Source organism: Pseudonaja textilis, chromosome 17 (assembly GCF_049901715.1).
Source record: "Pseudonaja textilis isolate UNSWEBS1 chromosome 17, rPseTex1.2, whole genome shotgun sequence".
NCBI lineage: Eukaryota > Metazoa > Chordata > Lepidosauria > Squamata > Elapidae > Pseudonaja > Pseudonaja textilis.
The window spans coordinates 9058828-9084601 of NC_142006.1; the positions used below are offsets into that span (position 1 = coordinate 9058828).

General features: G+C 46.6%; 1 protein-coding gene across 3 annotated transcripts in view; it reads right to left on the reverse strand.

Annotated features, from left to right (window-relative positions):
* The window catches only part of NTNG2 (netrin G2), a 43521-nt gene extending 24420 nt beyond the window's left edge, over positions 1–19101 (reverse strand). For 2 of the 3 annotated variants that reach the window (XM_087914281.1, XM_087914280.1), the window contains exon 1: positions 13105–14045. In XM_087914281.1, coding sequence (XP_087770407.1) covers positions 13105–13317 — 213 coding nt within the window. In that variant the 5' untranslated portion in view covers positions 13318–14045. Of the gene's footprint in view, positions 1–13104; positions 14365–18686 lie in introns of those variants that run through there. The other variant, XM_087914282.1, reaches the window with a different exon arrangement.
* Positions 19102–25774: the final 6673 nt, after the last annotated feature.

A 25774-nucleotide genomic window follows, 5' to 3' on the forward strand; every position in this document is an offset into this window, starting at 1 on the left:
GAGGAGGGTTTTTCAGATGGAGTTTTGAATGGGAGCAGACAGCTGGTGGATCTTCAGCCCATCTGTCTCCGTCTCTCTCCGGTTGCCAAGCCCAGCAGGCAGGAGGAAGGCTGGGTGATAAGAACGACAACTTTATGTGACAACTGGGAAATCTGGAGAAGCCGCGTGGAGAACAAAGCCTTGGTCTCTTAACCCTGGTGCTTTTGTGTTAACCCTGGTGCTTTTGTGTTGTTAACAATGGCTCCGCGGCAAGCCCCCTGCTGATCAGAGGTTCCCACCCTCACTGACAGGTCCTGATCTGCCATATGTTACACTTCGGGTGGTTTGTCAACCAGCATTTGTTTTGTTTAAGAAAAGACAAAAGCAGCCGTTCGGTACAGGTAATCCTCGGACTTACGACCATCGCTCAGCCCAACATCGTTTCTGTTGCTAAGTGGGACAATTGATAAAGGCTGACCTTGGGACACCGTCATAAATACGGGTCAGTTGCAGTCGGAGCCCATCACTCTGGGGATGCTGCAACCGACTTTAAGGGGTGGCAAGCGGTCATAAGTCCCCTTTTTCCAGTTTGTTGTGACTTTGAACGGTCGCTAAACGAACTGCTGTAAGTCAAGGACTGTCTTGCCACAAAGCTTGTACTGCCTGCACATACATTTTACACCCCACTGTGACACCTTGTGTAAGCCAATGCAAGGTGTTTACACCAGTCTATTAATTCAACTTCTCTCTCTGTCTTTTACTCACTTCCTTCCTTCCTTCCTTCCTTCCTTCCTTCCGCCTTTAAGTTCATATTAGCTGGCTCTGGCACAGATTTATGGTTATTTTAAAAAAGAAATAAAATTCCCATTAAAATTGCTGTGCATTTTCTATCTCTCGTGTCTCCCAGTAAATAAGCTTTTCGGCTGCACTTTTTCATCCGTTGGGTTGATTAAATAAATGCTCATTCATTCAGAGTCAATCTCGCTTAATGTACAGTTTCTTGGAGCCATTTTCTATAATTCTGCCTCATTTGCCTACACCGTGGGCTCCTTGCTTAGAAGTTATGCGCAGGGCGTATCTTTCAGTATGGATTTTTGTCAAAGTTCTTCAAAACTCCCCAAAGTACATAAATCTGAAGAATGAATGATGTATAATATTGATCTCGGAAAATGCATTCCGTACGTACCAACCAGACACAAACTGAACAAACATTTTCCAATTCCTGTTAGCCATAAGGCCAGCCAGCAAAACTTAAAATTAAAATCTATCACTTTACAAATATCCTCCTTCCCTTTCCTCCCTCTCTCTTTCCTTCCTTCCCTCCATCCTTCCTGACTTTCATTTCCTTCTTCCCTCCCTCCCTCCTTCAGCCTCAGCCTCAGCCAACCAAATGCAGTTTTAACAGGTCCAGAAAATGTGCTATTATTAAAGACATCTCGTATGGCCAGAGACGGAAAGACGAGGTGAGCTGAACATTGCATAAGAAGCCAGGCACGCAAGGAACAAGTGACGGGGAGATCAGAGGGAAAATGCCCCGGAGAGGCGAACCTCAGCCCTGGGCTGCTGTAAGAGACCAATTTTGGGGGGGTGGCCTGCCTTGCTATGTTTTCCAAACCCTCTTCCTCGAATCGCTTCCCTAAAAACCAAAGACATCCCCCCCCCCCCAAAAAAAGACTTGCCACCATCCCACTCGCAAGAAAAGTCCAACAACGTCGCAGAAACGCCGCAGCCTCCAGCTATGACAACGCAAAGTGCATTATTGATTCAGGTGGGAGAAGAAAAGGGGGAAAATGCTTAGGACACTGGAAAAAGAACGCTGCTCTTTAAAAGCTGCCTCCTCTCTCTATTTGCAGCTTTGCAGGGCCATAAATATTTTATTAATGTTTCTTTTTCTTTTTTTTTTTTAAATGGGGGAGGCCGGGGCAGGTCTGGCTAATTCAAGCACAGGGCAGGATTGAGAAACAGCAGAGGATGGAGAGAGAGAGAAAGAGAGAAAGAAAGAGAGAGAGAGAGAGAAAGACAGAGAGAGAGAGAGAAAAGAGATATTTTGCAAGGGCGGAATCCTGCCAGGCAGGAAAAGAACCGTGAGCATCAATGTGTGTGTGTATTTGTGTGCGTGAAGAGAAGAGAAGAGGTGGGTGCAGGCCTGTTTCAGGCCCGTCCCATGAGGTCTGAGCGCCCCTAGGACCACTGAGATGCCCCTCCCCAGCGGCCCCTTTCTCCCCCAGGAGGCTAAAAGTCAGGACTTCCCACCTTGAGGGACATCTAAGAAAGAATCTAGAGGTCAGGTAAGGTCATGTTGAGTCATTGTTCAAGGTGAGGTGAAAACTCACCTTGAGTTAGTGGGATTAGTGGATTGATTAGTGGAAACTCATCAAGGAGAACTTACTGACGGTGGGAACAGTTAACCAGTGGAACAACTCGCCTCCAGAAGTTGTGGAAGCGCCAACACTTTTTAAAAAGAGGTCGGATAACCCTTTGTCTGAAGTGGTGTAGGGTTTCCTGCCAGGGCAGGGGGTTGGACTAGAAGACCTCCAAGGTCTCTTCCAATTCTACTATTCTATTCTTCTCTTGTCAAGTTGTGTGAAATTTTAGGGTGTGCGAAGGCAGAAGACAGTTGACATGTGTTGAGTCATCGTCTCTCCCGATGGATACAACCCTGGCACCTCTTTTAACCACGTTATAGCCACTAAGATACGAAACCTGGCTAGTATTAAGCACAACCTTTTGGAAGGAAGCCGGGGGGGTTGGAGTGTTATCCTTGTTGGGTTTCAGATCTAAGTTCGTGTAGTCCTCGACTTCCGACCACAATGGAGCCCAACATTTCTGTTGTTAAGTGAGATGTTTGTTAAACGAGCTTCGCCTCATTTTGCAACCTTTCTTGGTTATTAAGTTATTAAGTGAATCCAGCTTCCCCGTTGACTTTGCTGATCACAAGGTCACAAAAGGGGACCACATGACCCCAGGACGTCATAAGTACGAGTCAGTTTTGCCAAGCATCTCAATTTTGATCATGTGGCCGTGGGGATTCCGCAACAGTCATAAGTCTGAAATACGATCCTACGTGACTTTTTTCCCCCCCCAGTGCCATTGTAACTTTGAACGGTCATTAAATGTACTGTTGTAAGTCAGGAACTACCTCGACACGTGTGTGTGTGTGTGTGTGTGTGTGTGTGTGCCTGCACGCGCAAAGAAATGTCCTTGGCGTAGCCGCGTAGTCCTTTCTGAAGTTGCACATGGGATCCTCAAAATCTTGATGGTCTCCACGACTTTCGTGCAGCAACACATTGGGAGCTGATGCTCGCTTGTTGCAGTAGTCAATTAGTCTTCATTTCTCTTAATGTCGCAGCTGCTTAACTTGAATTAGCAACGGTTGGGTGCTTGACTGGTTGAAAGAATTAGGGGGGAATTTATGATCGTTTCCAGACAGGATTGCAATAAAACTGAAACAAGAGCCGCGTGAGTTAGAAGACCCTCCCCTCTCTCTTGAAAGAAGAGCTTACAGAATATAGAGAATAACAGAGTTGGAAAGGGACCTTGGAGGCCTTCTAGTCCAACCCCCTGTTCAGGCAGGAAGCCCTATAACATTTCAGACAAATGTTTTCTTGCAGACATTTCATTACCAAATGTTCTGACCTGCACCCTTTTCCGACAAATCAAACGCAATTCAAGAGGAACAGAAACCTTGTAATGCTTTTGCAAATTAATTAGCTGTGATAAGCACAAGCCTTGCCAAACCCTGCGAGACTTGTCAAAAGTGAACAGACAAGAAATAATTTGCAAGACAAAAATGTTCAAATACAAACTCAGGATACTGGAATGTCCACGAGGCTGAGTTTCAAAACGTCTTTGCCTTCTGCAAAGTACATCCGTTCACAGCTGGTTTTTATCTTCTTGAAGGAGGGGCCATTACATTGCTGCCTTAGGAGTCGCCCGTGCTGTTGTAGCTGCTCTTTCCTACGAGCAATCCTGCGCGCACACGCACACTTGGCACAGGCTCCTCGGGAACCTCCTCATCGCTGCTGCCAGACCGCACGATCTCTGAAGGCAGCAGTCCACTCCCTGATGGTCCTGGCCCCTCATCTGAGCCTTCGCTCTCCTCAGCCATCCACACCTGCTGCCAGGTAACCACAGCACCAAACTACGTAATGGCATCCGTGAGCTAAAAGTATTGTCTTCTAAAACAGGTAGCATTGGCACTCATCGTTTCAGCTTCTTGTCTGGACTACCTTGAGCAACATTTCTCCGACGTTCATAAATATCACAACCTTCCTCGCTGCTTTCCCCCCCCAATGATACCTTCTCAGAAATTAGATTTGGCCTTAGATCAGAAAAAGTCTCCCAGACGAAAAGAAGAGAAATGTATTTCTTTCCTCCAAAGGGAAGGGGGACAAAATTGCCTTCTACCCACTGAAGTAATCAAGAAGGAGAAAAGGCTAAATTTGCTGCCATTTGTCTCTCTCTCTGATGAAACGGTTCGTCATTTCCCTGCCAGCTGAAAAAAAGTTATTTTGCAAGAGGAGAACCGGAGGCTATGAAAACTTTCGGTTTCCTGAGACAGGCTGAGAAATAAATAAGCAACTTAGGTTTTTTCCCCATCATATTTCTCTCTCTCTCTCTCTCTCTCTGGGCAAGCCCTGGTTTATCTGTTGAAGAAGCAAAGCTGTAGACCTTCTTCAGAAATTTCTTTATTTTTTTCTTTCCCAGATGCGTTCATAAAGCTCCCCCCCACATAGAGAGAGCGAGTGGGTGGGGAAAAAAACTAGGTAATAAGGGGGAAAAAACAATACCCTTTATCAGTTACAGGTGTTCTCCAGCCCAAATTAAATTAATTGGCATTTGGGTGTCCGTGCAAAATAGAAGTCCATGCAACGCCCACAGTTCTGCAACTTGGCCCCTGTCCCATCCACACAATTTCTCGTTTCTTTAGCCGCAGGGACCCGGCTCAAGCCAAGACTTGGGTTCTTTTCCCTGTTTCTCTCCCCTTTTCAATCACAAATGCATTGGGGCCCGTTTGCCGCTCCTCCCTCCCTCCCTCCCTCCCTTTCTTCCTTCCTTTCAGACCCGAAGGGGAATTTGCAATTCATTTTTGCAATATTCCCTCTGGGAAAGGGGCACAGATGGGAACAAGTGGACCTTGAGAAACTTTGCTCACAGTGCCCCTCCAGAACTCAGTTTCCAGAACTCAAACACAACACTAATATATATATATATATATATATATATATATATATATATATATATATATATATATATATGTGGATCTTTGGTTGTTCGGGTTTTCTCCCGCGAAGATTCGAAGTATCTAGCAACGCTTTCGATGAAGTCTCATTCATCATCTTCAGGCTTCTGTCTCCGGCTCTGTGCTTCTCGAGTAATGAGATTGCAGCTGCTTCCTCCTTTAACTGCCAGTGGGGTGGGACTTGATTGGGTGGGGCTTGGCTGTGAACGTTGCCTAGATACTTTGAATCTTACGGAGACCAACAACAAGACCACATAAATACCCGAGAACCTCAGAAAATATATATATATATTTTATAAATATATATATATATATATATATTTGTTTTCTGAGGTTCTCGCTGGTTTTTGGTTGTTGTTTCCGAAGATTCGTAGAACGCTTCTATGAAGCTCACTCACTTGCTCTGTCTGCTCTGTGCTTCTCAGAGTGAAGCGTGTTCTCACTCGGAGAAGCACAGAGCCAAAGACAGAAGCCTGAAGATGATGAATGAGACTTCATCAAACGTTGCCTAGATACTTCAATCTTAGATGGGAGAAAACCCGAACAACCAAAGATCACATATATATATATATATATATATATATATATATACATATATATATATATATATATATACATATATATATATATATTTCTGCTCATTTCCTCCTCCTTCACCCCTTAATCCTATCAAATATATACCAATGACTTCAAATGGCTGTTTCTGAAACTTTAGATACAAAGACACGGAACTAGTTAAGGGCTTTAATGGAAAATTTTTTAAAACATAAAAAAGGGGGAAAGAGAGGGAGAGAGAGAGAGAGAGAAATATGCCCTTAATGCTCCTTTCCATCCATTATTCAGCATCTCCAAGCCGATAATGAGATCTAAAACCGACCTTTAGGGTTTTTTTTCTTTCCTCCTGAGTTTTACCTTTGATCTAAAAAACATCATTAGCTCCCTGCCTTGTTATGCAAGGCAGCATTTTGCCCTCAGCTCCCCTTCGTTGTGGCTGGAGAGCCCGAGATGACTTGTGACATTTGGCGAGAAGGAAAAATCCAAATTTGAGGGTGTGGAGGGGGGGGAATCCAGATTCATCCCCACCTTCTCTTTCTTCATACCATGCACCGATAAACTTCCCGGAATTCAGAAAGGATTAAATAAACAGTTTTGAACACCTTGATGCAAAAAAAGGAGGAGGAGGAGGAGGAGGAGAAGAAGAAGAAGAAGAAGAAGAAGAAGAAGAAGAAGAAGAAGAAGAAGAAGAAGAAGAAGAAGAAGAAGAAGAAGAAGAAGAAGAAGAAGAAGAAGAAGAAGAAGAAGAAGAGAGAGGAGGAGGAGGAGGAGGAGGAGGAGGAGGAGGAGGAGGAGGAGGAGGAGGAAGAGATGAAGGGAGGAGGAGAAGAAGAAGAAGGAGAAGAGAAGAAGAAAAGAAGAAGAGAAGAAGAAGAAGAAGAAGAAGAAGAGGAGAGGAGGAGGAGGAGGAGGAGGAGGAGGAGGAGGAAGAGGATGAAGAGGAGGGGAGAGAAGAAGAAGAGAAGGAGAAGAAGAAGAAGAAGAAGAAGAAGAAGAAGAGGAGGAGGAGGAGGAGGAGGGAGAGGAGGAGGAGGAGGAGGAGGAAGAAGAGAAGAGAAGAAGAAGAAGAAGAGAGAAGAAGAGGAGGAGGAGGGGAGGAGGAGGAGGAGGAGGAGGAGAGAGAAGAAGAAGAAGAAGAAGAAGAAGAAGAAGAAGAAGAGAGAAGAAGAAGAAGAAGAAGAGAGAGGAGGAGGAGGAGGAGGGGAGGAGGAGAGGAGAGAGAGAGAAGGAGGAAGAAGAAGAAGAGAGAGAAGAAGAAGAAGAAGAAGAAGAAGAAGAAGAAGAAGAAGAAGAAGAAGAAGAAGAAGAAGAAGAAGAGGAGGAGGAGGAGGAGGAGGAGGAGAAGAAGAAGAAGAAGAAGAAGAAGAAGAAGAAGAAGAAGAAGAAGAAGAAGAAGAAGAAGAAGAAGACAACACTGAGACTCTAGAAAGAGTGCAGAGAAGAGCAACAAGATGGATTAGGGGACTGGAGCAGGGCTGGGACTCAGCTGGTTTGGACTGGTTCAGGTGAAGCGGTAGTTCCGGCAATTAGCTGGCCCCGCCCACCTGCCCCTCCCCTAGACTGTCCTATAATTCGTGCGGCTGCAGAAGGTGAGTTTTAGAGCTCAAAATGGCTGTTTTTTAAACACCGTGCGCATGCGCACAAAACACACGCTCACCAAACCGGCTGTTACACTGGTTGAGTCCCACCACCGGACTGGAGGCTAAAACATACGAAGATGACAGGAATTGGGCACGTCTAGTCTAAGGAAGAGAAGGACTCGGGGTGACATGATAGCAGTATATTCCAGTATCTCAGGGGGCTGCCCCAAAGAAGAGGGAGTCAAGCTCTTCTCCAAAGCACCTTCAGAAGGCAGGACAAGAAGCCACGGGTGGAAACTAACCAAGGAGAGAACCAACATTTCTGGACAGTGGGAACCCTTCACCATTGGAACATCTTGCTTCCGAAGGAGGAAGATGAAGTTGGCGGCAGGAGAAACCCACCAAATCAATGAATGGATCGCCCCACGTTTCAGGTGGAGTTGAGAGGCCCTTGAGTACATCTGAAGAGAACGTAGAATAGTAGGGCTGGAAGGGGTCTTGGAGGTCTTCTAGTCCAACCCCCGGCTCAAGCAGGAAACCCTGCCTGAAAGCTGAACAAGAAGGAATGGAATGGGTGGAAACTACGCGAGGACAGAAGCAGGTTGACCAATCCCCATCTTAGATGGTGTGGGAGATGACCAGGTTGAACCCGAAGGAGCGGGTCAAACATGTTGCCTTCAGAAGTGGTGGGAGCTTCATCCTTGGAAGCTTTCAAGAAGAGGTTGGACTGCCCTCTGTCAGAAACGGGGTAGGGTCTCCTTCTTGGGTTGGACTAGATGACCTCCAAGGTCCCTTCGAACTCTCTGTTCTTCTGTGTTCCATGTTCTAGCTCCCTGCTCTTCCTTGGACACCTTCACTGTAGCATCACAGTGGCAGTGTCTAGACCAGTCAATTAATGCTCCTCCTTTACTATCCCTCCAGCGTGTAACTTTTATAGATCTATTTGCAAGACAGTTGTGAAATCGAGAGCTCTGCGGTGATTTATAAAGTAGTTGACAAAACAGCGGGATTATTTTTAATTAAAAAGGTTCCATCGGAGCTGATTAGCTCCTCCACCAAAGAAGCAACAAAGGCAAAGAAACAACCTCTTCACACTCAAGTCGACACACACCTTTCACTTCTGGGCATTTGTAAAGCGTTCGCTTACACCTCACACTAGCTGTGAGTCACAGCTGCCGTGCAGAACCTCATTCAAGAAACCTGGTTGGCGTGACTTTGCCATTCACAAAACCATGGGTGTTGGCTTTACACGCTGTGCAAACTCACCACCTGCCCCGTGTGCTTTACAACCTGTAGTTTACCTTGTAACGTTCACAGGGACAAGGACGCTGAAAAAAAAGTGTATTATGACCGTTTTTCGCACTTACGACTGTTGGGGCATCCCCGTGGTCATGAGATCAAAATTCGGGCGCTTGGAAACCGACTCATACTTATAACGGTTGCAGTGTTCTGGGGTCACGTGATTCCTCTTTGAGACAAAGTCTACGGGGGAAGCCAGATTCACTTAACAACCCAGGTGACTAACTTAACCACTGCAGTGATTCGCTCAACAACCGTAGGAAGGAATGTCGTAAAATGATGCAAAGCTCACTTAACAACTGCTTCACTCAGCAACGGTTAATTGGGACCATAGGTCAAGGACTATTTGTAATGAATTCACTGATTAAACAGTGACTGAGGCTAAGCATTAAAATAATGTTATTTTTTTCTCTCTCTTTGTGTGCATTTTTAGTTTGTACTTCACATTCCTTGTCGAAATGTTCCCTCTCTGAGAATATATCTGCTGGGAAAAAAAACACAAACAAAACTCCACATTGGTGACGGGAAGGGCATCTGGTCAGTAAACACTCAGCTCCACCCCGCAAGGGATTATGGGGTCATTTTAAAGAGGACTTTTCCTTGTCAAAATGTTTATTTTTCTTTAAGACGGAAGACGGTTTTCATCCAAACTAATAAAGATTATTAAAAATAAAGCCATGATTTTTTAAAAAAACCCAACTCCCCCACTCTCTTTTCATTTAAATCAATCACGCAGGGGAAAGTTATGGCATGCTACAAGCGGCGATTCCAGTAAATAAATAATGCAAAGAAAACCCAAATTTGGACAACTTCCCAAAATTATATTCTGGACAATAGGACCAACAGGGAACCATTATTTTCAGTGGCTTTTGAGAGTTTCTCGTTATTATTAATTCTTTATGAAAAGATTATTATCATCATTACTGGCACAGCACAAGGACTGCTATATATATATATTTCTCTCCTCTCCATGGGCATTTCTCACAAAAATGTTAAGAGCTGGCCTCACACACACAACTTATGGACCAGTGAAGTGTACTGTACACCGGAGCTCTCTGTCCATCGCCCTTCAAGCCATATTCACACAACACACAATACAGTAAATCTTAAAGGAAGGAATCACCGTTAGAAGAGAAGAGAAGAGAAGAGAAGAGAAGAGAAGAGAAGAGAAGAGAAGAGAAGAGGGGGTAGAAGAGAAGAGAAGAGGGGTAGAATAGAATAGAATAGAATAGAATAGAATAGAATAGAATAGAATAGAATAGAATATAGAGTAGAGTAGAGTAGAGTAGAGTAGAATAGAATAGAATAGAATAGAATAGAATAGAATAGAATAGAATATTGAGTAGAGTAGAGTAGAGTAGAGTAGAGTAGAGCAGGAATAGGAATAGGAATAGGAATAGAATATAGAATAGAATAGAATAGAATAGAATAGAATAGAATAGAATAGAATAGAATAACAGAGTTGGAAGGGACCTTGGAGGTCATCCAGTCCAACCCTCCCACCTGCTCAAGGAGTTGCTGCACTGATGTAAGAGAGCTAGTCCTCAATTTACAATAATTTGTTTCATGGCCATTCGAAGTTACGACACTGGAAGGAAGTGACTTATGGCCATTTCCCACACTTATGAGTCTTTGCAGCATCTCGTAATCAGCATCTGGAGGCTTGGCAACTGGCATGTACTTATGTTGGCTGTGGCATCCCAGAGTCACATGATCCCTTTTGTGACCTTCCAACCAGGCAGCTAACTTAACGACTGCAAGTGATTTGCTTAACAAGGTGATTAAAAGAAAATGGGAGCAAACCTCACTTAGCAACTGTCTTGCTTAGTAACGGACCATAGGTTGCTCCAGTGGTGTAACTTTAGTCTTCTCACGACCAGAGAATTGTTAAGATTCCCACAAGACGCTGAATCGCATTTTAATCTCCTTGGAATTTGTACAACGATGCCAACCCGGTCTAGGAATTCAAAATAATCCCGTGGAAACTACCAGCGATGCTTCCGCTTACGGGCAGCATTGGAAGACGAATATTTTCTTGATGGCAGCCCTTACAAAGTCCTTGCCATCAGGCGGTTCCCCGTGGGGATGATGGGACTTGATGTCCTGCACCATCTGGGCAGCTTTGAAGTTCTCCAACCACACAGTTCACCCCCAACTTCACTCTTCAACGGACCTTCAAAATGTACCTCTCAGTTTCCTGAGTTTGAAACAAGGCCGCTCTCTGTCTACACACACACACAAAGACACACACACACAAACACACACACACACACACTTAATTTTCCACTCCCATCTTCATGTTTAGACACTAATTAATGAGGCAGCGAGGAGATTCTGATTATTCCTATCGGGGCCATATTTAAATTCAGGAATCCAGCCCAAGTATTGATCCTTAAAAAGCATCTGAAAATCCGCTTTAAGCCGACGCAACTCATTTGTCTACTCAGCCAATTCTGCAAGCTCAGTTGACCGAACGAAATAAACCTCTTAAGCGTCTTCCCCGCCCCTACGCTGCCTTCTTGCTAAGCCATCTCTGACTTTGGGATCAGGGATATTATGGCGTGAAATAACACAATGCAACCCAATTACAGAGTTGGAAGGGACCTTTGGAGGTCTTCTAGATCAACCTCTGCTCAGGCACGAAACCCTACACCCCTTCAGACAAATGGTTATCCGACATCTTCTTAAAAACTTCCAGTGTTGGAGCATTCACAACTTCTGGTGGCAAGTCGTTCCACTGGTTAATTGTTCTAACTGTCAGGAAATTCCTCCTTAGTTCTAGGTTGTTTCTCTCACTGGTTAGTTTCCATCCATCGTTTCTGGTCCTCCCTTTTGGGGCTTTGGAGAATAGCTTGACTCCCTCTTCTTTGGGGCAGCCCCTCAGATACTGGAAGACTGCTATCCTGTCTCCCCTGGTCCTTCTCTTCACTAGACCAGCCAGGCCCAGTTCCAGCAAATACTTTTTACATGTTTTAGCCACCCCTAATCCTCTTTGTTGCTCTTCTCTGCACTCTTTCCAGGGCCTCAACATCTCCTTGACATCGTGGTGACCAAACTGGATGCAATATTCCACGTGTGGCCTTACCGAGGCCTTATAAAGTGGTATTAACACTACCTATGACCTTGCGGTAGATCCAGATAGACATCACAGAACCATGTGTGGGTGCTCCATCACGGGGAGTTTTTAAAAGGGGTGTGATGACCCAGGGTGGGCTACGAAACAAAGACAGTCACAGAAAACAGGTGAAGCCCCTTTGATTCCTTCATTTTGCTTCCAAGCTCCGAATATCCTTGATGGAAGACAAAAACACTCCCACACCAACAGTTACAAGAAGGAGGGAAAAAGCAACACAAACCAGGCAAGATAAGGGCTGGAGGACGTCCACAGATATCGGAAGACACACTGGGAAGGATGCCAAACTCAGAGAGGAACAACAAACTAGAGATATTTCCATGCTTTGTTTCCAGCGCGTGCCCGTACGCATGTGCGTCCTCTTATTCAGTTGTCACAGCTGCAGCCCATGAAGAGGAGCAAGGCCCTCTTCTCCTGAGTAGACCATGTCTCTCCCTTATCCTCTCCTCCCTGCGTGCCCTAGGATGGAGAGGGGATGGGCCTGGGTCCTCCTCTGACCTTCCCCAGCCTCCTCCACAACCTCCGGAGCCCCACTTCCACTCCCTGTGGGCTGTTCCTCCTCTCCCTCAGAGTCCATCTCCACAGGGGTCATGACAAAGAGACTGGACAGCCATCTGTCCAGAATGATATAATAAGGTCTCCTGCTTGAGCAGGGGGCTGGACTAGAAGACCTCCAAGGTCCCTCCCAGCTCTGTAATTCTATGTTCTATTCCACTTCCCCCCAGATGCAAAGCGAAGACTCTTCGTACTACGTCCCCTAGCTTAACGCCGAGTGCAATTCTTAAGAAAGATTCATGTCCACTTGAAGATGGGATTGAGCCCAGATCCTTTCACACCTGGCCCAGGTATTCCATCCAGGAGAAAGACGCATAGAGACCCTCCTCAGCAGGTAGAGTTTCTTTCCCCAGCTGCTTGGGCACACCTTTCACCAAAAGGAGAATTTTCTGCCTACAGAATACATTTTGCACGATTAAAAACCAGAACCGCCAAGGATCAGCTCCAGACTGGACTTCATCACAACAACTGTTCAGTTTTGAAATTCACTTCTCTGGTCTGTTTCTCCTTCGCACCGTGTGCAAGAGCTGAGCACACAACCGGCGTTTCCCGGACCAAAGGACCCCCCTGGCATTCGTGGATCAACCCCAAAACTGAAAGCTGAAGTTTGAACAGAAAGTGACAGGCTGTTCAAATCAACTTTCTTCTCACTCAGGAAGCCACCAAGACTTCGGGAGAATGGCAAACTCTTACGTCTGTGCTGGAGTGAAAACAGGGCAAAATAAATACATTTTTAAAAAAAGAAAAAAAGTCTTACTTACATGAGTGCAAAACCGCTCAGGTGGATCCCCGCAGGTGATGCCGGAAGGTTCCACCCGGACCGTTGCGAAGTCCTTCATGGCCATCGCTTTGGGCTGGCAAGCGTAAAACTCCCACATGGGCCCATTGTCCGTGGTGACCCAAGATTTGCAGATGTCATACTGTCCCGTGACCAGAGGAAGACAATGTAACAAGATGGCCACCTGGTGAAGCATGGCCGAGGCAGCCAAGCGGAAGGGACCCCGGAATCGTGACCAAGTCAGAGACTGGCGTTGGGGGAGTCCTCTGGATCAGCATGGACCCTTCCCGCCCAAGGCCACGCCTGGAGAGGTCCAGTCGCAAAGGACGAGGAAGACCATTCTCTGCCCTTCCGCCTTAGCCATGGGGAGCCGCAGCTGTCCCGAGCACCACCCCCGCTCTCCCCACCGATCCGGGATCACGTCTTCTTCCACTTCATCCTCTCCTTCTGTCGGCTAAGCAGTCTCGGGATGTGAAGGTAGCTAGAGGTGACTCGCTCCGATCAATCAAGGGAGCTATCAAGTTTTCATTTTGCGATGAAATTTGACCAGTCGAGGCAGTGGGGGTAGGACATATATGAGAGAGAGAGAAAGAGAGAGAGGAAGGGAAGGAGGAGGAGGAGAAGAGGAGGAGGAGGAAGAGGAGTGTGTCTGTGTGAAGAAGGGCTTAAAAAGTTACAGGGTTGAGTACAGTCAACTCTTCATTCCCACCCCTTGCTAATGGCTACGTGGCACCAAGCTGTCAAGTACTTTTTTTTTTGGTAACCTTCTCTAAGGAAAAAAACATTTGAGGCTAAAAAGAGAAGAAGAAAGAAAAATGTGTGCCTCACATTTCTTGACCAATAAACTTCGAGAAGACAATTTCACGCTCTGGGTTTGTTTGTTTGTTGTTGTTTAAAAAAATATCCATTCATGAATTTGTTGCCTCTTTCTTTCTTTCTTTCTTTCTTTCTTTCTTTCTTTCTTTCTTTCTTTCTTTCTTTCTTTCTTCCTCTTTCTTTCAATCTTTCCTCTCTCTTCTTCTTCTTCTTCTTCTTCTTCTTCTTCTCTCTTCTTCTTCTTCTTCTTCTTCTTCTTCTTCTTCTTCTTCTTCTTCTTCTTCTTCTTCTTCTTCGCAGGAAATGGGAGGTGTTATTAGAAAATAGCCCCTGGTTTCATACCCCTTCTGGGCATCGGCCTCCAAAGCATATCCAGTTTATGCAAGATGATCAAGGGAGAAGAAACTCGCTCCGTTGGCACCGCGGCCTGCAATTTTTTAAAAAAAGAAGAAGTAGTAGTCAGATTAGCTGGTGGTTAGGGGAAAAAATAAAGTTTTGTATCAGCAAAAAGAGAGAGAAAGGGTCCCCAGAGACAGCATTAAAAGACAGCATCTTCTCCAAACAGAGGCTTCTAGGGTTACACCAGAGGATGCACACACGCACGCGCACACACACACACACACAGAGAGAAAAAAAATAGATATATTCTTTTTCCTGCCTTTTTCTCTCCCTCCTGTTCAATCCAGATCACACTGCGATCCACAGAATGATGACAAAACCAGAGTTGGTGCCTTAAATATATATATATAAAAACACCCACAAGAATAAGTAGGAATCTAGCAAGGGACCGAGCAGAAACCTTTAGGAAGCCAAACCCCAATAAATAATGTATCCCACGACTGAAAATTCAGCCCAGCTTCTGCCAAGAAAGATTCATCTGGACCACGAAAAAAGCAGCGGCAGCAATTTGAAAGATTCATGAGGATCCCGCCCCCCGCCCCAAAAAAAAAAACCCAGAAGGAACTGTCACTTTCCTCTTCCCCCTTGCAGGAAATCTGGGAGAGGAAGATCTCAGCTTTGCTCCCTTTGCAAACTCGGATCAGACAGGTAGCCCCCCTGCATCTCCTTCCCCTCCCAATCAGGAGGCCAAAGACAGCCCCCACCCACCTCCAATTGCTTGGCGGAGCTAGAAATCTCTATCTATCTATCTATCTATCTATCTATCTATCTATCTATCTATCTATCTATCTATCTATCTATCTATCTATCTATCTACCTATCTATGTCTCCTTGCTTGGTTTTGCAAAGTGCCCCGGTGCCTTCGGAAGATGCCCAACTCTCTTAAACATCACTCCTTTTCTTCCCTCCAGGGAAATTCCATCCTTCCTGCCTTTGCTAGCTTTTTTTCTTTTCTTTTTCTTTCTAAAAAAAGGAAAGGAAGAAAGGCGAAGGGCTAACCTGGTGGGGATCTGCAAGCGCCCCTTGTCTTCCGGCTCATTGGAGGGCTAAATCCCCCAGCTTTCCCCCACCCCCCCCCCCACCCTTGACAGTCATCTCCCCTTGCAAAGCAAGACCTGGTTACTATTTTTGAACTCAAGATTAAGCTCGGGGCTGGGACGAAGCCAAGAAGGAAAGGAAGGAATGGAGTGGTGCAAAAAAAATTATGTTATGAACCCCCCCTCTCCTCCTTCTCCTCCTCCTCCTCCTCCTCCTCCTCCTTCTTGACATCAGATCTGATTTTCACCATCAAGCCTTCTCCCCTAACTTCCTCACCCCGTCAGATTTGTCACCCAGTAATTCTGACATTAATCACCGAAAAGACGTCGTCGCATCTCGAGGCCGTAGCAAACCCATCGGCCGCCTTATTTTGCGAGAGAGCCGGTGGCCTTGGTGAAGAGAGCGAATATCCGGGACAAAAAACGCCCCCTCCCTTCCATCTGCAATTTTGGTCTTTGGCCCTCATAGATATTTTATAGGAATTGCTTTCCGCTGCTGTGCAAAAATTATTATTATGATCCCACAAAAATGCTCGGCCGAGGTTTCCTTCCCGCATGAGGATAAATCTTGATTATTAAGAAAGTCGCCTTCCTGGGAAGACGGGAAAGCGATGCCTCGATTTCTTTTAAGAGTCCGAGGAGGCCATCCGAGAGCAGCCGCTGCTCGCCTCACCAAAAATTAGATTTTATCTGGGTATCTGGATGGCGCTCCCTCCGCGGTTATTGGATTAAGCGGGCTTTTGAAATAAAGAGTAAACAGCAATGGTTGCAACACCCTACTGGGGAATTAAGCAGTCAAGTGAACGGCACTCTTGGCAATTAAATGCACATTTCCCAGAAAACACATACTCACGCAAGGGGGGAGAGGAAGGAAGGAAGGAAGGAAGAAAAAGGAAGAAGGAAGGAAGGAAGGAAATAAAAGAGAGGAAATGAACTTAGCCAGGAAGGAAACTGTACAAGAATATTATTTGCTTTGCTGTTTGGAAAGTCAGCACTCAGTCCTTGAGGTTTGACCATTCTTGTTTTCTCTTCTTTTCCTGTTATTTGTGGTGGAAGCTGGAACCTGAAATGGCTTGAAGGGAATTGCATTCTCCGGGGTGGGGGGGGGGGGGGGGGTTGAAAAACAACCCATGCTCTTAATACCAGCATTTCTTCAAAGCTATCCTCTTCCTCCAAAGGATGTTTAAAAAAAAAAAAAGATATTCCTGGCTGAATATTAGACAGACCCAAACTCAACAAAACTCTAGCTTTCTGCCAACTTTTTTTCGAGGGTGGGGGAAGATATCCCAAAATTTAGGGCGGGATGTGAAACACTCCCTGGAATGGAATGGATTTTGTCTCAGTTGTGCATCAGGAAAAAAGAAAAAAAAAGCTTGCTAAGGATGAAATTGTAGAGAAGAAAAAACGGACCCATCAAAGCAACCTGGAAACCAAGCCAGGAGAGTGGAAAGATTTGGGGTCGGGTTGTCCTTGAAAGTTTTGGGAGGGGAAGAAGTTTGCTGTAGACAGGGCAAAAGAAACACCCACAGCACAAAAACCCAGAGATGACATTTCACAAAGTTGGATGACTTCTTCTGTTGTTCCCTTGTCAAGCAAATTTACTTGGCTGGCAGAGGCCTTGAAAATTTTGCAAATCACCAAGCAACCCAATACCTCATTCCAGGGCGCAGTCGACTCCCAAGTAAAGCCAAGCTAGAAAGGAGGCCTTTCAACCCTCTTATATATATACATATATATTCTTCTATAGCCTTGCCTGGGTGTGTATATAAATATCCAGGCAGGGCAAAGTTGCTCTCCAAATGAGTGAAATGAAATGATCTAATCCCGAGCCAGCAGATCCATACCAAAATAAGCAGGGAGAAAAGTGATTCAGCCAGTACATTTTAGTCACATACACAACAGAAACACACAGAGACGGAGGAGGAGAGAGAGAGAGGAGAGAGAGAGAGAGAGAGAGAGAGAGAGAGAGAGAGAGAGAGAGAACTATGAAGGATGCCAAGAACATAGAAAGAAATCTCTGGGGTTGTTATTCATTTCCTGTTAGGAGATCTCTCTCGGCTTCTCTCTCTTAATAATCATAATAAAAAAAAAATCAGATTACTGTATGATGTGCTCCCTCCCTCACCCCACCCTTTTTAAAGGACAGAGTGAAGAGAGAGAGAGAGAGAGAGAGAGAGGGAGGGAGAGAGAAAGAGAGAGAGAAAGAGGTCAGGAGAAGGGGTTCGGGGGTGGGGGGAGGTAAGAGAACAGGAAAGATTTGGGCTGGGTTGGGAAGAAAACCAAATTGATGCCAATTGTTTGGAGGGCTTCAAAAGGAGCCCAAGAGAAGCTTCAGGCAAAGGAGAGGAGGAGAAGGAAGGAAAGAAGAAAAAAGGGGGGAAAGGGAAGGATGATAGATAGAGATAGAGAGATGAGATTGATAGAGGGATAGACAGAGAGAGAGAGAGAGAGAGATGAATAGATAAGGTTGATAGGAAGATGAGGAGAGAGAGAGATGAGATAGAGATGAGGATAGACAGACAGACAGAAAGACAGACAGATAGACAGAGAATGAGATAGAGAGATGAGATAGATGATAGATAGATAGATAGATAGATAGATAGATAGATAGATGATGATGGATGGATGGATGGATGGATGGATGGATGGATGGATGGATGGATGGATGGATGGATGGATAGATAGATAGATAGATAGATAGATAGATAGATAGATAGATAGATAGATAGATAGATAAGGAAGGAAGGAAGGAAGGAAGGAAGGAAGGAAGGAAGGAAGGAAGGAAGGAAGGAAGGAAGGAAGGAAGGAAGGAAGGAAAAAACGGGAGGGAAGAAAAGGGAAAGGATGATGGTGCACAAACCCGCACTTGGAAATCTGGACCGCGAGTTGCGAAGAGAGCAGCCCTAAAGCATCCCCTTCCCCGTAGATGGGGCAATTCTAGAGGTTTACACGCGACCCCCCCGGCCCCCCGCCCCAAGGATCCCCGTCGGAGAAAGCGGGTTGTTGCTAACTTTCCCTCCCCCCCCCCAGCCTCCTCCTGCCCGGCCCAAGCCAGCCGCAGGGACTGCTGCGGACTTTTCCCGCACGGCGCTGGGGGGGGGAGCCCGAGAGGAGCGCCAGGGATCGCCGCGGCTACTCACCGGGAACGGGCGGGTCCAGGCGGGCGGCGGGCGGGATGGGATGGAGACCCCCCCTCCAAAGACCGGGACGGGTGCCAGGAAGAGAGGCTGCACCTCGTAGCCCCGCCGGGTCCCCCCACCCGCCTCTGGCCTTCCCGCGGCTGTTCCCCCCGCCGAAGTTGGGGCAGGGGTACCTGCGGCGGAGAAGCGATGGAGACCCGGCGCGGAAGACAAGGAGGAAGGCAACCTGGCCTCGCTCCCTCCTCTCTCTTTCATTCCTCCCTCCTCTCCTCTCTTCTTTCCTCCCTTCCCTTTTTCTTTCTTTCCTTCCTTCCTTCCTGCCTTCCTTCCTTCTTTGCTTCTCCTTCCTTCTTCCTCGCCTTGCTTCTTTCTTTCTTTCCTTCCTTCCTTTCTTTCTTCTTCCTTCCTTCGCTTTCTTGCCTTGTCTTTTTTTTTCTTTCCTTCCTCCCTTCCTTCCCGGGTTATTTTTCTTCTTCTTCTTCTTCTTCTTTCCTCCCTCCCTTTTCTCTCTCTTCCCTCCCTCCCTCCCTCCCTTCCTCGCCTTTCCCTCTTTCTTCCCTTTCCTTCTGGCTCACTTTCTTACTTTTTCTCCTCCTCCTCCTCCTCCCTCCTCCTCCTTCCCTCCTTCTCCCTCGCTTGCCCCCCCGCCTTCCCGAACTATAAAAAGGGGGGAGGGGAAGGGGGGGCAGAGGTCTGCCGGGGGGGGGGAGGGAGCAGGGGCGGAGGGCGGCGTTCAACTTTCCTCCTGCCCGGTAGAAACGCCCCGCGGGAGGGTCCCGATGCCCCGCACCCCCCTCCCTCCCTCCCTCCCCAAGCCCGCCCGGCGCCCCCTCCCCAGCCTCGGTGGGGGGAGAGGGAGGGGGGGTCTCAGCCTGCGGGTCGGAGGAGGAGAGATGCTCAAAGGCGGCCGCCGCCCCGGAGCGACGTCCGGCCGGGCTGGCCAAAGTTCAGGCGCCGCCAAGGGGACCCGCCGCCCCGACCCTCCCGGCGCCCTGCCTGCCCGCCCGCCTGCCCGGGGCTGCGCCACTTCCTCCGCGGGCCCCGAGCGCAGCCCGGCAGCGGCCATCCCGCGGGGTCGGGGGCTCTTAAAGGAGCAGCGCGGAGGATGCCCGGCCGCGCAAGGCGGAGCCCGGGCGGGGCGTCCGAGGCGGCCGCTGCAAGGCTGGGGAAGCGGGGGGGGGCTGGGGGGCCTGGGGGGATGCGAGGGGTAGGAAGGGGAGGGGGGCAAGGTAGCAACACGGCGTGGAGGGGGCAGAAGACCCCGGGAGGGGGAGGAGATCTCGGGGTTTGGGGTGCATTGAGGATCGTTCTTTTCTTTTCTTTCTTTCTTTCCTTCCTTCCTTCCTTCCCTCTTTCCTCCCGCTCTCCATCCTTCACCCTTTCTCATTATTCCTTCCTTCTTTCCATTGATTCCTTCCTTCCCTCCCTCCTTCCTTCCTTCCTCTCTTTCTCCCTCCCTCTCTCCCCACTTCACCCTTTCTCATTATTCCTTCCTCCCTCTTTTCCTCTTCCTCCCTCCCTCTCTGCCTTTCTTCCTCCTTCACCCTTTCTCGTATTCCTTCCTTCCTTCCTTCCACTGATTCCTTCCTTCCTTCCTTCCTTCCTTCCTTCCTTCCTTCCTTCCTTCCTTCTTCCTTCCTTCCTTCCTTCCTTCCTTCCTTCCTTCCACTGATTCCTTCCTTCCTTCCTTCCTTCCTTCCTTCCCTCCCTCCTTCTCAGCCTTTTCTCTTCCTATCTCAGTCTTCTCTTCTTCCTCCCTTCCTCCCTCCCAACACCATTTTGCACATTTTGACCCACAGACTCCAAACCAAATTCCTCCTGATTGAGGAACGGCCGGAATTGAATTCGTAGGGGGTTCGTCATTCCGCTCAGGTTGCCAAAGTTGAGACAGGCGGATCTGACGTCCATTAAGACTTTCTTGGTCTCGCCCAACTCCACCCCTGTTAAGCAGTTACAGATGTGTCAGGTGGGGGGAATGGACACTAAATGGATCGGTCGAGGGGCCCGTGCTATTTATACTGTCCCCCAGTAGCTTGAGTGCTCCTGTACAGCAGCCCAGGTGACCTGAAAGGGGCCATAAGGCAAAGCTTCCTTCCTTGAGGGGAGGGAAGGAAGGAAGGAATAAAGGACTTGGAAAAGAGGATTCAAAGACCAGAGGGAGGAGGAATCAGGAGGAAGAAAAATCCAAAGATTCCTGCTTCGGTTTTGCAGGCTTTCAAGGGGCTGCTCTCAGAGAGTATCACTCTAAACTGATATTCCAGGAATCCCTGCGGTGTTTCTTGGCCAGGCCTATCTCAAAAGCCTGATCAATGCTCCCATAAACCAAGAATGAGGGAGGGAGGGAAGGAAGGAAGGAAGGAGAGAGATACTGTAGAGCGAAAGAGAGACATGGGTGGATAGAAATGGATAAATGGATGGACAGATGGGTGGATGATTAGATACAGACAGACAGACAGAGATATAGAGAGAGAGAGACAGTCATGGATAGAGATGGATAACTGGAGATGAATGGATGGATAGATAGAAGAACAATAGAGGCAGACAGACATAGATCATAGAGCAAAGGAGAGATATGGGTGAAAAGAGATGGATAAATGGATGGGTAGAAGGATGGATGGTTAGAGACAGATGACAGACAGACAGACAGACAGACAGACAGACAGACAGACAATCTATGGATAGAGAGAGAAAGAGAGAGTTGGGTAGATGACTAGATAGATAGCTAGAGACATACGGCGACCGTCATAAATACATTCCAGCTGCCAAGTGCCCAAATTTGGATCCCGATTCCATGGGGAAGCTGCAAGGGTTGTAAGAGTGAAGACCAGCCAGGTCACTTTCCCCCTCGCAACTTCACACCGTTGCCAAACCAGTGGCCGTAAGTCGAGGACTATCTGTCCAATAAATAAAAATCAAAAACGTCTACAGGCTACTTAAAAGAAATCGAAACAGATCCATCAATTACTCGCTTATCAACCGGATCTGAAAATAGTTGTCGAGGTGGGAAACCGGCCGCTGTTGTATTGATTAAACAGCATCGTTGTATTGTTAATGTCTCTGCTGTGACCCATCCATGACTTGCGCACGCAACAGGGATTGTTATCGTTCTCATTCGCCCCACAAATTCTTCTTGGCAATGTCTATCAATTTAAAACAAGGCTGTGGAATAAAAAAAAAAAACCCAAAAAAACCCACGGAATATGCCATAAACTATTCACACATTAAAACGCAGCAGCACCAGGGCGGACTATAAAATACAATCACTTTGCAATTAAATTGCCGTATCACCCACCGAGAGCTGCAGACAATACCGTTTGGCTAAAAATTGACAAAAAAAATAATAATAATAACAGCAGAACGTGGAATTGGGAGGCAGGAGTTATGACTCCCAGCGTCCTTCCTCTTCGAGGCTGCTGGGATTTGTAGTACAGTAACGGGGGTCTCCAGCTAATAAGAACAGCCGTAAATATCAAGCTCTTGAAATGAAGTGAAAAAGGGTTGGCCATATTGATTATTCTACATTCTATCACATTTTCTGCTGAGATGTTGGAGAGAGAGAGAAAAGAGAGAGAGAAGAGAGAGAGAGGAGAGGAGAGAGAGAGAGAGAGAGAGAGAGAGAAAGATGCGCAGGAGAATGGAGCTGGAAAGCAGGTTAGTGGGACGTGGATAGAATGGAGATTTTGCAGTATCCTTCCCCTGCCACGCCCTCTAAGCCACGCCCACCAAATCGGTAGTAAAAAATTTTTTGACTCCCACCACTGCCCTAGATCCTTCTCGTCATTAGTCTAGACACACCTAGTTCCTTCCATGCCCATCGTATGGTGAGAGAAGGCAGGAGACGATTCCACAGCCTTCATCTCTACCTCTTCCGTCTTCCTCCCATTCCCCACCAATTGCCAGAAGAGATGGAATACTTAGCGGTTCCTTGGGGAGAAGGTATCCAATATTGCTTACGGAGCAACTGTTTGGAGTCGGGGGGGGGAAAGGGGAGCTTCTGGATAGATCCAGGCCGAGTCGATCTGCCAAATCAAAATGATAGAGAGTTGACCTTCTTCCGCGCCCAGGCTGAATACTAAGCAGCTGGTTGATATAATTTATTCTTGGAAAGACAAATTCTAGCTTCAGGTACCAATTTTCCGCACGGTGCAGGTGGTGGTGGCAGTGGTGGGGTTTGCAGGGAACTTTTATTTATTTGTGTTTAAAACAAGATCCTTTCTGAGTGAGTGGCACGATTCTTTCTTTTCTCCAAGCCGGATGAGATATTTGTCCTGAAATACCTGCCATGCACTGGTTGGCGGAAACCACAATTTAGCCAAGAACCGGCTGCATTCTCATAATGCTGCCCCAAAAAATCAACCCTGGTTTGCAAGCCACAGTTGATGCACAGGGAGTAACCCTTGACTTACGACCCCTTCGTTGAGCAAACATTCGAAGTCACAAGGACCCTGAAAAAAGTGCTTACAAGCGGTCCTCACACTTGCGACTGTGGCAGCATCACCTTGGCCGCAAGATCCAAATCTAAGCACTTGGCAAACAGTGTGTATCTACCACGGTGCTACACATCCTGCAGGCACATGATCAGCCAGCTTCCAACAAGCCACATCCATGAGGGAAGCTGGACAGTTGTGCAATTCCCTTAACAACTGTGTGTGAAGACCCAGAGTGTAACACAAACGTAGCAAAATCCAAAACGTAAATAAGTCGAGCAGCGCCTGTATTTCCTCCGGTGTCCCTTCGTACCTTTGATTCATCGGCCTCCAGATTATCCTTTGAAAAAGAGCGGAGTAGACTGTTGTTCATTACCGCTTACTATTATTATTATTATTATTATTATTATTATTATTATTATTATTATTATTTCAGGAATGATGCAGGCCTGAAAGGAAATGATGGTTTGCATTTGTTATGACGGGGCCTTATCCCACTTTCTCCTCCTGCCGGGTGGATCTTTCGGTTATCAGATTTGAAGGGTTTATTTTGGGTGTCACGGAAAGGGAGGGAGAGAAAGCAAGCAAGAAGGGCTGCGGGTGGAAGTAAAAACACACCTCCCCACCTGGTCAGGTGAGCTGAGAGTGCGTTTTTTTTCCCCACACCGAATTGTCAGCATTTATTCATTCTCGTTGCCTGTTTTTCAGCCCGCTCTCCAATAATGAAGCGGAGAAATCATTTTAGCTGTCCTCGCTTGGAACCGAAGGACACCCCGCGTTTGGAAATTCTCACTTTTAATAAGTGCCTACAGGCCGTCCTTGAACTTATGACGGTCCACTTACCGACCGTTCCAAAGTACAATGCTACTGGGGAGGGGAAAGGCGACTTAGGACCGGTTTTGCCCTCCCCCCCCGGTGTTCGTGTGATCGAAATTCAGATGGTTGGCCATTGGCTCTCATTTATGACGGTTGTAGCGTCCTGGGATGCTTGGGTGACCTTCTGGAAGCAAAATCAACGGGGAAGCCACATTCGCTTCACACAACCACGTTGCGAACTTAACAACTGCAGTGGTTCACTTAATAATTGTGGTGAAAAAGGTGGGAAAATGCAGCAAAACTCACTCATTTTAATGTAATGCTGATTAGTGTACATTTAAAGTGACAATAAAGTTCTGTTCTGTTTTTTATTCTATTCTCTATTCTCTTTTCTATTGTATTCTATTCTATTATTCTATTCTGTTTTATTCTGTTCTATTATCTTCAGTTCTAATTCTATTCTATTCTACTCTACGCTACTCTATTCCATCTTCAGTTCTATTCTACTCTACTCTACTCTACTCTATTCTATCTTCAATTCTAATTCTATTCTACTCTACACTACTCTACTTTATGCTATTCTACTCTATTCTACTCTATTCCATCTTCAGTTTTAATTCTGTTCTACTCTACTCTACTCTACTCTACTCTACTCTACTCTATTCCATCAGTTCTAATTCTATTCTACTCTATGCTACTCTACGTTACTTTATGCTACTCTACTCTACTCTATTCTTTTCCATCTTCAGTTCTAATTCTATTCTATTCTATTCTATTCTATTCTATTCTATTCTATTCTATTCTATTCTATTCTATTCTATTCTATTCTATTCTATTCTACTCTAATCTATGCTACTCTTCTCTACTCTATATTCCATTGCATCTGGCTTCTTCATTCCTGAGGCCACAAGGAAAAGAGATTTGTCCCTAAATCTGGATTGGTGGATGGGGTTTTTGATTACACAATTTTTTTTTATTTTTAGGCGATGATTGAAACCTTCTCCTCATCTCCTCCCCACCCTCCCCCCCAGCAGAAATCCAGGGAAGGGAAGGCAATTTGCCGAATGCAAACCCCCCCCAAAGCCCCCCCCCCCATCAAATGTGTCTTTCTCTTGTCTTGTAACTTGCTTGCGTTCCGTGTACCGGGGTGTATTGCATGGCAACTGCGTTCACACTTCTCTATAATAAAAGACTGCAGCAGATGGACCCACTATTAAAGTCTATCCCCATATTTGCATAATTATTATTCCTGCCAAGATGAAACAGGGCTGATGTAAACTCAACAGGATTGAGTTTTAAGGGTAGGCGGAGGAGGGAGGGAGGTTTAGTCGGCTTCTAGAATCCCCCAATTCTTCAGCTAGGAACTGACAATTTGCCTTCGGGGATCTCTCGCTTGGACCCCTCCCTCCCAGAAACAGCTTCAGGGTCCCAGCTGAATTTCTTTAATTTCTTTTAAAGAAGATTTTAATTAAAGGACATAATACAAGGAAAGTGAAGCAAAACATCCGCTTTTAGCGTGATCTGGGGTTCCCACGAAGAGCCCAAGGCCTGCACAGTGCTGGGGGGGCGGGGGCTTGCTAAAATGAAAAAAATAGGGGGAAGGTGGGATCCTTTGCAAGCCACAGCTTTGTTTGAGGGGGGGCCCATCTGTGGGAGTCTTTGTTGGAAAGGATCCCCCGTTCTTTGCTTTCTTCTTGAGGTTTGAGGTTCTTGCGATGGCTGAAGGGTTTTGTGTTCTTGTGTCTTTGACGGTGGATTGTTTTGAAATATTTTGGGGGAAACAACGCGAGGCGTCTAGTCCATCTCTCTTAGCCGTGGTGGGAGTCCATTTTTATTTTAACTACCGGTTCTCTGGGTGTGGCTTGTTGGGCGTGGCAGGGGAAGAAGACTGCAAAATCTCCACTCAGGGATGGGATTTGCCGATTCTCCGAACTACTCAAAATTTCCGCTACCGGCTCTCCAGGACTGGTCAGAACCTGCTAAATACCCACCTCTGTCTCTTAGCCGCAGAAAGGAAG